At 41.0% G+C, this 14,120-nt stretch overlaps 1 protein-coding gene across 1 annotated transcript in view; it reads left to right on the top strand.

Moving 5' to 3' along the window:
* RASA3 (RAS p21 protein activator 3) overlaps window positions 1-14,120 on the top strand; it is a 278,927-nt gene that overhangs the window by 92,851 nt on the left and 171,956 nt on the right. The window contains exon 3 of the mRNA XM_069757531.1: window positions 9,828-9,931. Coding sequence (XP_069613632.1) covers window positions 9,828-9,931 — 104 coding nt within the window. The remainder of the gene's footprint in view (window positions 1-9,827; window positions 9,932-14,120) is intronic.

The following is a 14,120-nucleotide window of genomic DNA, read 5'->3' as shown; positions in this document are numbered from 1 at the left end:
TTTAATACACTACTATATGGCATCTATGACATACAATGTTTTTCATTTATATGCTGTGAGCGTTTTTGATTTTATACGGTAAATTAGGTGAAAAAAGAGCTTGTCATAGGCATGAAATAATTTTTGGTCTGCATAAATAACCAATATCTGGTAGAAGTATAAAGTGGCCTTAAACATAAAAAGATCATCAGACAGCGCTAGATTTTTACCTGCGCTTTTGATGATTTCACCATAAATATGCACTTTGGCCTGGCTGCTTTGCACTTTTTATTTTCCTTTTTTGAGAAAAGGGGAATCGGCCACTGTTAGAGTTGTCCTTCCGTGGAAACCAAGAATCAGGCATGTTGAAACCCAACATGCCCCATCCTTCTTTTGAGTGGTTAAAGAACCCCTGTGAACATTAAATCGTCGATGATCACACCAAAGTTGGCGGGTTTTATCAAGTCTCATGAGCACGAGTACCTTTTGGTTTCTTGTATTGGATTTTTTGGGGCAGTAGTGGGTCACTACGTGAAATTTGTGGAGTTGATTAACCGGCAAGTAGAAATGAATGTGTGCATGTGCCTCTGGCAATATCTGAGTAAGCCTAGTTATAAAAGTGAGTTACAGTAGGCTGTGCAACTCACAGATGATTTATTTGCATGACTTGGACTGTAAGGTTCAGCTGACTGTTCTTTCTCTGGTTGTATTGCTCTGCTTTAAGCTATGGTTATGCTGATCATACTGTGATCAGAGTTTGATCAGCGTGTGATCCCATTTTCTCAGATGAGAAGGTAGGGGGGAAAAAAACATTGTCAGTCCATTAAAATCAGATTGTACTCTGATGTCATCCAAGTGCAGTCCAATTTTTTTCCACGACTCATTGACTTGCATGGCCGAGTGCGATACGAATATCTGGTGAAAAATTTTCGTGCTGCAATTTTTTTTTTCCTTGGACAGACTCGATCTGAGGAAAAATTCGGCCATGTGCACGGCCCCATAGAATAACATTGGTCCGGATGCGATCTGTTTTTTTTTTTTTTGTTTGCATGAACCCTTAAAGTGAAAACTTAGGAACAGATGTGTCATTACTTTTAACAGGGGCAGCATTTATCCAAATCTTTGCATTCATGAGGGTGCTGTAAGATAGCCCTATTGAGTGCATTTCATCATCCTCTGTCTGTCTTTCTGAGAAATGGACTTGTCATGATTATCGAGGCCTTCAGCATTTTATTAATGTTGTGTTTTCAGGAGCCTCTGATACAATCATAGATGCTCACCTTTTTGATTTAGGAGCCACATGTATGGTGTTTTATGTTTTTTATGCTCCTAAAACATTTTTCAAGTAATTATGTAGGTTTTTATAGTGAAATAACTCACTAAATTTTTGGGCTTTCCCACCGGGGAATCTTAAATGGTTAATGTGAAAATAATTTGCATGTCAGGTGGGCATGTGATACATGGATGTACAGCTACACTTATAAAGGACACCTTGTATACTTGTGAGAAGAGTTTGTCCAGTGCCGCAGAAATGTTTCTGAAGGTCTTGGACAAGTCACAGAATTATACATTTTTGCTAGAAGGCTAATTATTTTTATTAAACAATTCATGCCCACTTAGATCCTGAAAATGTAGTGTGACCAGTAGCTGCTTTGCCCCGCTGAGATGGGTCACCAGACATTGCAACCATTATCAGCTTTGTTAGGATACATGACAGCTATCTGTGGTCAATCCATGATCATGGACGCTATACACATTTATTAGGCAATTTGTACTTTTGATAATTTTATTATTGTACAACTCTAGTACTAGTCGGTTAATAAACCTGTATATTTAACTCTTTCGCGTGACAGTATGTTGACATGTTGAAATTTTTTACAATTTTGACCAGTGTCACTTTGAGGAACGCTTCAACATATCCCAGTAATTCTGAGATTGTACTTCCTGATAGTGGTAAAATTTTGTTTGATATGACTTGCATTTTTTTTTAAACATATTGGAAATTTGGTGAAAATTTCACAATTTTCAAACTTGTAATTCTTACGCCCTTAAACCAGAGAGTTACATCACACAAAATGGTTAATAAATATCATTTCCCACATGTCTACTTTACAAGAGCACAATTTCTGATTATTTAGATTCATTTAAATTTAGGAATTTAGAAGGGTTAAAAGATAATAACCCATTTCTAATTTCTCCAACAATGTTTACAAAACCAATTTTTTAGGGACCATATCACATTTGAAGTGACTTTGAGGGAGGGGTCTATATGACAGAACATACCCTCAAGTGACACCATTCTAAAAACTCCTCCCCTTAAACTGCTCAAAACCACACCCAATAAGTTTATTAACCCTTCAGTTTCTTCACAGGAGCTAAGGGAATATGGAAGTTTTTCTCACAAAAATATAAATTTAGCCCCAAATTTTGCTTTTTCACAAAGGTACCAAGAGAAAATGCACCATTAAAATTTTTGGTGAAATTTCTCCTGAGTACGCCAAATCCCCATATGTGGCGGAAAACTACAGTTTGGGAGCACGGCAGAGCTAGGAAGAAAAGAAGCGCCATTTGACTTTTAGACTGCAAAATTGGCTGGATCCAATACTGCGTTTGGGGAGCCCCTGATGTGCTTAAACAGTGGAAGCACCCACAAGTAACCCCATTTTGGATACTACACCTGTCAGGGAATTTATCTAAATTTGTGGTGAGCACTTTGAGCCTCCAGGTGCTTCACATAATTTTTTTTTTAATGTCGAGTTGTAAAAATTTAAAAAATGCATTTTTTCCCAGAAAAAGTTATTTTAGCCCTAATTTTTTTATTTTCACAAGGGTAGCAAGAACAAATGGACCATACAATTGGTTGTGAAATTTCTACAAATTTTACAGATACCCCATATGTGGTGGAAAACTGTTTGGGGCACACGGCAGGGCTCAGAAGCAGGGTCGGCTCCAGGTTTTTGAGGGCCCCGGGTGAAAGAGTCTCAGTGGGCCCCCCCTTTAACACATACCCCGATTCATGATCGCATATAAACAAAGCCATGTAGTATATAACACTGCCCACGTAGTATATAGCAGCCCATGTAGTATATAGCAGCCCACGTAGCATATAGCAGCCCACGTAGTATATAGCAGCGCAGCCCACATAGTATATAGCAGCGCCACTCACTCATGCACTGGTAGGACTAGGAGCTCCTCCTGAATCTGCCTCATAACTTCAGCAGCATGGCAGCCAGCCAGGGGCGGAGAGCAGAGCAGAGAACTTGCTCTCTCCCCCCACAAACAATGTCACGCTGGCTGCCTTCTCTTAACCCCTATGTGTGCCTGCCTGGCTGCACTCACTGAGTGATAAGATGCTTGTGTCAGAGCTGGCACATAGGGGTTAAGAGAACGCAGCCAGCAGTGACTTTGTAGGCGGAGAGAGCATGTTATCTCCTGCTCTGCTCTCCCAGCTGTATCTATGACAGCGTGAGTGGGCCCCCCTCTCTCCCCAGGGCCCCGGCATTTGCCCGCTGTGCCGGGTGCTGACGCCGGCCCTGCTCAGAAGGGAAGGAGCACCATTTTGGCTGGAATAGGTTGCAGACACTATGTCACATTTAAAGAACCCCTGACATGCCAAAACAGCAGAAACCCCCACAAGTTACCCCATTTTGCAAACTACACCTCTCAAGGAATTCATCTAGTGGAGTAGTGAGTATTTGTAACTCTCTGGCGATTCACAGACTTGTTTAACATTGGGCTAAGTAAATGAAATATTACCATTCTTTTAAAGTAAAATGTTGCTTTGACTCCAAGTTTGTAGTTTTTAAAAGGGGTAATAGGAGAAAACGAACAGCTCAATTTATTACGCAATTTCTCTTCAATGTTTCAATACCCCAAGCGGTTGAAAACTACTTTTAAGGCACAATGCAAAGCTCCAAAGGGAAGGAGTGCCTTATTGAAGTGCAGATTTTTACTTTGTCCCACTATGGGACTTTCATTTTTTGCAGGCTGATTGCTTGTATAGCATGGGGATGCAGGAGCATTCCTATGCCATGCAAGCTGTCAGCGCTGTACTGACAGGCAAACTTGCTTCATCATGCTCTGAGCATGATCAAGCAACTTTGCTAGATCTGATGTCGTGCGGGACCGCTCCTGGCACTGAGTGCCGGGTGTCAGCTGTCAGAATCAGCTGACACCTGGCGGTGATCGCTCGCGACACTCTTTTCGCCCAAAATTGCCTGGGCATGTATCCATACGTTCCTGGTCGCTAAATACCAGGCGATCGGATCATATGGATATGTCTGAGGTCGGAAAGGGGTAAAAGGGGTTTTCCCACAAACAAAAGTTCATTTTTATCAATAGATCTTAATGTGTAATGGTTGTGTCTGACCGTACAGGGACATGATCTCATCATACCACATCTCCTGTGCAGGGGAGGAAACAAAAGTGAGTATACAGATATTGCAGCATGGGATCACAGCTGATTCTTTTTGTGAGGTAAAACATTTCATGGTATGTTTTTAAACAGTGTTTTATTTCCTAGAAAGAATCTGCTGTCCTGTCTGTATCCTTTCTTTTGCTTCCTCTCCTGCCCAGGAGCTGTAGTATGATCAGACCATGTTCCTGTACGGTCAGACACGGCCATTACACAGTACACAGCAGGGGCACATTTATAAGATTATCTCAGCACAGGGACATTTTATTTAATCACATCCAATTGTGGAAATTATTTCTATTCTAAGATCTATTGATTAAGATGAACGTTTGTTCATGTGAAAACCCCTTTAAGTGTTTCTACAAAATGTCCCTAAGATAAAAAAATATGCACTTTATTACATTGTGTAAGCTCCCAACCTAAAAAAAAAAGACTGACTACCTTAATGAAGGCCAATGAATGGTTAACTGGACTTTTAGCAAAGTATTATGCAATGTACTTAACATTTATAATATAAAAGGTAATGGGATGTCTTTTTTATCTCACTACAATTTTGTTTAATTACCTAGTTTAGAAGGCAATAAATCTATAGGTCCAAAACAACCTGCCTGACATAGCAATCTTTATATGAATCGTGAAAGACATGCTTCATAACACAGAAGAATTTACTGGTCAAAAGCCTAGTCAAACCTGTCCAACAACTAAATTAATCAGAACCTTTCACCCACAACTCCTACACAAGTGATGTTCAGAGTAGACCCTCTAAGGCTTATACAGTCATGGTCAAAAGTATTGACACCCCTGCAATTCTGTCAGATAATACTCATTTTCTTCCTGAAAATGATTGCAAACACAAATTATTTGGTATTATCTTCATTTAATTTGTCTTAAATGAAAAAGCACAAAAGAGAATGAAGCAAAAAGCAAAACATTGATCATTTCACACAAAACTCCAAAAATGGGCCAGACAAAAGTACTCAGCCCTCAGCCTAATACTTGGTTGCACAACCTTTAGCCCAAATAACTGCGACCAACCGCTTCCGGTAACCATCAATGAGTTTCTTACAATGCTCTGCTGGAATTTTAGACCATTCTTCTTTGGCAAACTGCTCCAGGTCCCTGATATTTGAAGGGTGCCTTCTCCAAACTGCCATTTTTAGATCTCTCCACAGGTGTTCTATGGGATTCAGGTCTGGACTCATTGCTGGCCACCTTAGAAGTCTCCAGTGCTTTCTCTCAAACCATTTTCTAGTGCTTTTTGAAGTGTGTTTTGGGTCATTGTCCTGCTGGAAGACCCATGACCTCTGAGGGAGACCCAGCTTTCTCACACTGGGCCCTACATTATGCTGCAAAATTTGTTGGTAGTCTTCAGACTTCATAATGCCATGCACATGGTCAAGTAGTCCAGTGCCAGAGGCAGCAAAGCAACCCCAAAACATCAGGGAACCTCCGCCATGTTTGACTGTAGGGACCGTGTTCTTTTCTTTGAATGCCTCTTTTTTTCTCCTGTAAATGTTGATGCCTTTGCCCAAAAAGCTCTACTTTTGTCTCATCTGACCAGAGAACATTCTTCCAAAACATTTTAGGCTTTTTTAGGTAAGTTTTGGCAAACTCCAGCCTGGCTTTTTTATGTCTCGGGTTAAGAAGTGGGGTCTTCCTGGGTCTCCTACCATACAGTCCCTTTTCATTCAGACGCTGACGGATAGTACGGGTTTACACTGTTGTACCCTCGGACTGCAGGGCAGCTTGAACTTGTTTGGATGTTAGTCGAGGTTCTTTATCTAGCATCCGTACAATCTTGCGTTGAAATCTCTTGTCAATTTTTCTTTTCCGTCCACATCTAGGGAGATTAGCCACAGTGCCATGGGATTTAAACTTCTTGATGACACTGCGCACGGTAGACACAGGAACATTCAGGTCTTTGGAGATGGACTTGTAGCCTTGAGATTGCTCATGCTTCCTCACAATTTGGTTTCTCAAGTCCTCAGACAGTTCTTTGGTCTTCTTTCTTTTCTCTATGCTCAATGTGGTACACACAAGGACACAGGACAGCGGTTGAGTCAACTTTAATCCATGTCAACTGGCTGCAAGTGTGATTTAGTTATTACCAACACCTGTTAGGGGCCACAGGTAAGTTACAGGTGCTGTTAATTACACAAATTAGAGAAGCATCACATGATTTTTCGAACAGTGCCAATACTTTTGTCCACCCCTTTTTTTATGTTTGGTGTGGAATTATATCCAATTTGGCTTTAGGACAATTCTTTTTGTGTTTTTTCATTTAAGACAAATTAAATGAAGATAATAATACCAAATAATTTGTTTGTAATTATTTTCAGGAAGAAAATGAGGATTATCTGACAATTGCAGGGGTGTCAATACTTTTGGCCATGATTGTATGTTGTATCTATGCAATGCTATTATGCATCTTCATATCTTCAACTGTTATTCATTTGTAGCAACAATGAATAGTAGAGGTTCTGTGCATTATGGACACTAGTCCACTTCCATGGCCAAGATGTGGAATAAGTATTATGAGGTCAAACATACTATTATCAAGATACTCATGAACACTTTGTGCAGGGCCTATATGATGCTCTTAGTTTGAGCCACAAAACATGCAGTTGGGCCAGGAATTGACGTTGTAATATGGATGCGAAAAGACTGCTGAAGTGCAGAAATGTGAAATTGCCTTTTAGTTGAGAATATGACAAGATTTCATAGCATTTTAATAATGCAGACTTTTGCTGGCAGCTCTGTTAAAAATAGAATAGTACATACATTCTTAAACACATAGTTGGAAATGACCTTTAATTATAACTACCGTATTTATTCAGAATTTCTTGTGGAGATTCGCATCCGGGTGCACTTAAAGAAAAAAAAAAACAACAACAAAAAAAATATTAGCTATTGCGTCAATTACATTTTATAAAATCTATTGCCAAAAAAAGAGAGAAATTGACTTAAACAACCATAGCCTGTTATTTTTGCCAGGTGGATAAGGTAAATGTCATACAGAATTTTGGGCTACTGCAATAGTTTCTATACATTGTAGTGCAGCGGTATCCACAAGCAACCCAGTGACCCAGCAAAGTTCAAAGCAAAATGTGTTTTAATGTCAAACTCACTGAAAATCCACCGCACACGTTATCCTCCAGATCGCGGCCGGGAAAGCAGACCGTCCACATCAGAAACCTGGTTGCCGTGGGTGCCAGGCTGTTTAACTCAGCTTGTCTGTTACCTCACACAGGTGGAGCTCTGCAGAGCCTTCTGCTCTGCACACTTGCAAAACCAAACTGACATACCCAACCCTCTGCTTCAGGGTTTTTGACAAGGAACCTGTGGCCGTAGGTTACATATAAAACCTGATCAGGGGAGGAAACAGACTGCCCCACTACCATCCTGTAGTTCGTTTAAAAAATAAAAGCCCAGAACAGGTCTTCTTAAATCTGCCTTGGACAAATAGCTTGCCCAAGACCAACCCTCACTTATATTCTGCATTGCAATCACAGCCATGCCTGTGACTGCAATGCACTCCCATGGTGTCAATATGCTTCTGTGCGCTTCCTGGGGGGGGGGGCACATAGTGACCCTCGCATGTGATACCAGTCACTGCCTCACAACATGTAGTAATAGGAGGGAGAAAAGAGGAGGAATAGGTAACAAATGGGATACTCTTTAAATTCATATTTTGGCAAAAAAAACACAACCTTTTACGAACTCTGAAAAGTAAAAAATTGAGTTTTACAGAAGCATTTTTGAAACTGCTAAGGTATTGGGGCATGAACCATCAAAAGTTTTGTTGCAAATGGGTAACACGGTCGCTAAAAATATGTTAAGAAAAAAAGATTCACATTAACCAGAATCGACCAGGAACCCATTATCCTCCAGTGTTGTTATATTCCAGAGCTGAAACCTCCCTGGAATGGACAGAAGTACAAGGTGTTCAGTGCACACAAATATAGCCAAGGTATGGAGGGCTGAAACCTCATCAAAACTGAACAAGAGAAATACCGTATTTTTCAGATTATAAGACTCTCTGGATAATAAGATGCACCCCAAATATTGAGGAGAAAAATGGGAAAAAAACTTAAAAATAAAAATAAAAATGGTGCTGCGCTGTGTCTGCTGCTGCTGCTGTGCTGTGTCTGCTGCTGCTGCTGTGCTGTGTCTGGTGCTGCTGCTGTGCTGTGTCTGGTGCTGCTGCTGTGCTGTGTCTGGTGCTGCTGCTGTGCTGTGTCTGGTGCTGCTGCTGTGCTGTGTCTGGTGCTGCTGCTGTGCTGTGTCTGGTGCTGCTGCTGTGCTGTGTCTGGTGCTGCTGCTGCGCTGTGTCTGGTGCTGCTGCTGCGCTGTCTGGTGCTGCTGCTGTGCTGTGTCTGGTGCTGCTGCTGTGCTGTGTCTGGTGCTGCTGCTGTGCTGTGTCTGGTGCTGCTGCTGTGCTGTGTCTGGTGCTGCTGCTGCGCTGTGTCTGGTGCTGCTGCTGCGCTGTCTGGTGCTGCTGCTGCGCTGTCTGGTGCTGCTGCTGCGCTGTGTCTGGTGCTGCTGCTGCGCTGTCTGGTGCTGCTGCTGCGCTGTGTCTGGTGCTGCTGCTGCGCTGTGTCTGGTGCTGCTGCTGCGCTGTGTCTGGTGCTGCTGCTGCGCTGTGTCTGGTGCTGCTGCTGTGCTGTGTCTGGTGCTGCTGCTGCGCTGTGTCTGGTGCAGATATATCTTAAGAAGGTTCATCCTTACAGATCACCTTTTTTAAGTAAATTAAAATAAATTTGACCTCTATGATGGACAACACCTTTAAATTATTGCAGTAGGGCTTTGACACGTTTTGTACAATATGAATAGTTAGTCTTATTGTGGATTTTTCTTTGTAAATTTAAACAGTGGTTCCTAAAGTTTAAGAATTATAATTTTTGCTGTTGTGACTTCACTAGAGCGATTGCTTCTTCAGGAAATTGTACAGAATACAATATAAAAAAAATTAGCCATGTAATGCTGAACTGTGTAGAGACTCTACTACACATGCACGTCAGTGATACCAGTGTATAACCAATAAAATGCCCCTGCTGTATGGTTGGGTCTTACAACCAGTCTCGCATGCTGAAAAGCCAGCTGTCTCTAGCAATGAATGTTAAATGTGGATTCAAGTTACAATGATTTTTCAAAAATTCTTAAACCAGTTTGTCTTCCAAAACCGTTCCACACGTGTACATGGGTTGTGCTGTTATTGACACTTAATCACTAAATCATCATTTACTCTGGTGGTGTAAAACCCATATAGGCATGATTATTTCTTGGCCAATGCTGTTAGCATCTGGGTTTTGGCTGTCACCATGTATCGAATTGCTGTTGGTAAGGTAATGTGTTACTATTTCGTTGAAACATTATGTGTGATGATAGTGGAAAAACGAAATAATGACCTGCGCTTTTTCTCTTCCCTGTTCAGTCCTTTTTACGGAGAAGATTTTTATTGTGAGATTCCACGAAACTTTCGCCACCTCTCCTTTTACATATTTGACAGAGATGTTTTTCGCAGGGATTCCATCATGGGTAAGTGTCATTTATAATTGAACAAAATATATTCGATTGAATTGGTGGTGTTATAGATGTGTAGAAGGTTTGTTTTCTGGGACGTTTAAGCCTTGTTACAAATCTTGTCACCGGGTTTAACCGATATGAGATGCGGCCACCACCTTTCAGGCCTGATATCCATCATTCTGTAATGCTATATATAAGCCCCCAAGCAGACGTGCAAGACAAGAAAAAGAGCTTTTATTACTCACCTGTGGGGCGGTCAAGTCCGAGGGGTGTCGCTAGTCTTGGTCCAGCGCCTCCCTTCTTCTTGCGAAGCCATCCTCCTTCTAGTCAGTGCAGAGAAGTATGCCTGTGCAGGAGCAGGATGCTGAGGAGACTGCGAATGATGTAGGGACGTGTCGTCCACACGAAGCAGGAAGGAGGACATCATCTCAAGAAGAAGGGAGGCAGGCGCTGGACCAAGACCAGCGACACCCCGGACCAACCCCATGTTATAAAATACTGCATATTCAGGCCTGGGATCTAAGGGGTAAGGTTTCTCCTTGTGGAGAGTGACATGCAAATTGAGATTCTGATTTGGCTTTTATCCGAAGTCATATTGCAAGACTTGTTAAAGGGTTGATTGTGACTTGTAGGATCGCTACTTCCAACAGGTGGCGCTATATTGTTCAAGTCCTCTTTCTCTCTGAATAGGCAATTTGTATATCAGGCCGTATCTCATCTCAGTCGAGCCTGGTGAGAGGTTTTCCTCATACCCTTTCAACTGGTCCTTATTTAAGAAATCCTTCAGTGGTTCTTAATCCTGCCCTGTTCCCCTTGTCCTTCATTACCCGTAAGGCTAGGTTCACATTGCATTAGGGCAATCCGTTAAGCGCATAGCGCTAGCGGATTGTGCTAACGCAATGTTTCTTTTTGGTCCGCGTTCGCCGTCCCCGCTAGCGAAGATCCCCGATCTGCGCTAGTGAGGACCGGACCTCGGACGCTGCAAGCAGCGTCCGGTCTGTCACAAAAGAATGGCACATTGTAGCGCGTGCCGAAAATGGCACGTGCTAGCGGCAGAAATAACATTGCTGTCAATGGGTGCGCTAATAGACCCGTTGCACGGCGTTAATTGCGACATTTTCGCCGTGCAACGCTGTCCGTTAGTGTTAACCCATTAACGCAATGTGAACCTAGCCTAAGGCTCAATATGTCGACTTTTTCATCATTTTCAAAATTTGTCTTGGCGATCACCTATACAATGATTATGACACCCAATACTGTTAATGCCAGATCGCTCTTCTGTTATGACCACTGTTTTAACTACTTCTAAGAAATTTTTTATTATTCAAGATCGTGATCTCTTTAGAAAATCAAATCCTCTAACGCCACATTCACATTGTTCAGTATTTGGTCAGTATTTTACCCCAGCATTTATAAGCCAAAACCAGGAGTGGGATAATCAGAGGAAAAGTATAATAGAAACATATTCACCACTTCTTCATTTTTCTCCTACTCCTTTTCTGGCTTCCAAATAGTGTTGTAAAATACTGACCAAATACTGAATGTGTGAATGTGGTCTAAATTATAGTCAATTTACTGCTGGCATCCCCAGTGTGCTTGTTCAAAGAATTTTTTTTTTTTTCCGTTTTTTTTATCCTTAACTCCTTCAGAAAGATTTTCCAAGTTGGATTTCCAGAAAATAGTCCTTAGTAAATCGTAGAGTGGATTATAGCAAAAACACTGATGCAAAGTAATGAATACTGCCAGGAATTTACATGTTAGATCAGCGTGGATGTAACAAGCAAGAGACAGGAACCAGATGGCAAATCTGAAGGAAGAACCAGGAGCCTAGTCTTTAAAAAAAACAAAAAAAACCCCAAGGTCAGGATCAGGGCTATGAAATATGAAACAGTCAATATTATAGAACAATCGTCAAAAAACACAATTGTTTCTTAATTTGCCGGCAAGGAATCCATGACCACACGACTTTAAAATAGACCTAAAGACCTGACGCCATCTGTGGCCTACTGTGTTTCACACAATGTGGGTAATGAGCCAGAGGCTCTCATTGGTGGTTACTAGAGGGGTTCATATAACCTATGCGCTGTTCAGGGCTGTTAGGGGTTAATAACAAAAATACTAAATATCACCCATACAGCGTGCTTTCTATACAACTGTTAATAAATGATTGCAGTTCAGTCCCTATACAGTTTGTAGATTGTCGGCAGCACATTGCCTGTTTACAGTAGATGTGCTATCGAGAATGGCCGCCTAGAAGATGGAATCAATTATTAATGAGTGTCTAGCATTGTAAGGGTATGTGCACACGTTGCGGATTTTGCTGTGGATTGGCCGCTGCTGATTTGCAGCAGTTTTCCATGAGGTTACAGTACCATGTAAACCTATGGAAAACAAAATCCGCAGTGCCCATGCTGCAGAAAAAAACGCGCGGAAACGCTGCGTTTATTCCGCAGCATGTCAATTCTTTGTGTGGATTCCGCAGCGGTTTACACCTGCTCTATAATAGGAATCCGCAGGTGTAAAACCGGAGGTGAAATCCGAACAAAATCCGCAAACAAATCGCGGTAAATCGCGGTAAATTTACAGCACATCCTGCACTGAACTACAGTACCCAATTTATCATATATATTTTAGGACTCGGTCCATTTTATACAGACTCCAACTCCACCAAAATGGACAGGGAGTCAGACTGCACAACTCCGACTCTAGAGCCCTGATAACTTGGTTATTTTATTTACTGCAAACTCCGAGTTCTAAAATAGTGAGTAGACAAAACGTCGCAGGCAAGGCTAGATATTTTTGTCACGCTACTTTTCTGAGAATTCCTGCACAACATAGGTCATGGTAGAACCCCAGCCTTAGGAATATGCAAAATATCCGGCAAGACAACAATCAGTATGAGAACCTTCTTGCTATACAAGAAAATGTTAACTTTGGTGATGGCATGCTGAAAACTCTAGATCGTTAGTACATTGTCAATGATGGTATATTTTTGGAAAGCAATATATTTATTTTTTAATTTATTTTTTTACTAGTAAATATTAAGCCTGCTTGAATAATTTATATTCATTTATATGCGCAACACTTAAAAGTGATTTTATTAAGAGCAGCTGAAGCCTCACACACAACTCTACAAAATAAATCCGACAAAATGAAGGACAGTTGCATTCATGTCCAACAAGCCGCCTGCTATTGAAGAATTACAACGGATGTGCAGTTCCCTAAAATTACTTTTATCGAAGAGCTCTTTAAAGAGTAGATAAACTGGGATTAAAACAGATTGCATTTCCAATGTAAATGCCATTATACGGAGCAGAGATTTTGGGCTGAATTTTGAAAGCTGTAAGTACGCTTAATCCACAAAACAAAGCAGTCAAATAGGAATCTGGGAGACAGGAACATAATCGAGAACCTTCACGTTTCGCTCTGACTGTACACATTAATTTCTGGCAAAAATTAATCTGCTATCAAGAGCACAGATCATTTATACAATGGTAGGGAATATTGTAAGATGACAAGTTCCGCATGAAATCCAAAGATTAAGCAACACCAACTCTTCTGTATTTCTTGAATTTTTGCTGCGTTTTGTTAAGCACTTACACTTTTTTATGCTTTTTAGTGGCAATTTGAAGCAGTGTTTTTAAATGAGATTTATAGTGCAGAAGTAATGGAATTCTGCACATTAGATCGAAAGTGTTTTTATTTGCTTTTTTGGGGCTCCCCATAGAAGCCTATAGAGAAATATGCTCAATTTGGCAGCATCTTCAATAGCATAGAGTACATACGGTAAGTTTTCATAAAATCCCATCCACTTTGCTTGAATTGTTGAACGAAATATGTTCTACGCAAAAAATGCAGCATTTACGGTTTATGGGAACATGGCCACACTGTTCATTTTTAATCCATAATTTCAAATTTTTGAAGTGAAGAGGAACAATTACTGTACATGATTTCATTTTGCACATTACCCCAGAATTTTACATTTAGGCGTACATTGACAACTAGGTTTCTACACATAAGCAAAAAAATAAAAACTATTTGTGCTATTGCACCATCAATTATCCAGCCGGTCTATTTTACACAGTGTTTTATTTGTTATAATGTGATAGGGATATGAGATTTAGGCCACTTTGCGGAAAGTGGTGCGGATTTTTTGGGAAAGTTATGAAATGTCCTACAAATGTCTGTTCTGTTACTGATC

The sequence above is a fragment of the Ranitomeya imitator genome, chromosome 3, assembly GCF_032444005.1.
Source record: "Ranitomeya imitator isolate aRanImi1 chromosome 3, aRanImi1.pri, whole genome shotgun sequence".
NCBI lineage: Eukaryota > Metazoa > Chordata > Amphibia > Anura > Dendrobatidae > Ranitomeya > Ranitomeya imitator.
Note: the sequence above shows the minus strand (reverse complement) of the source record. Positions and strands in the feature narration are given on the sequence as shown.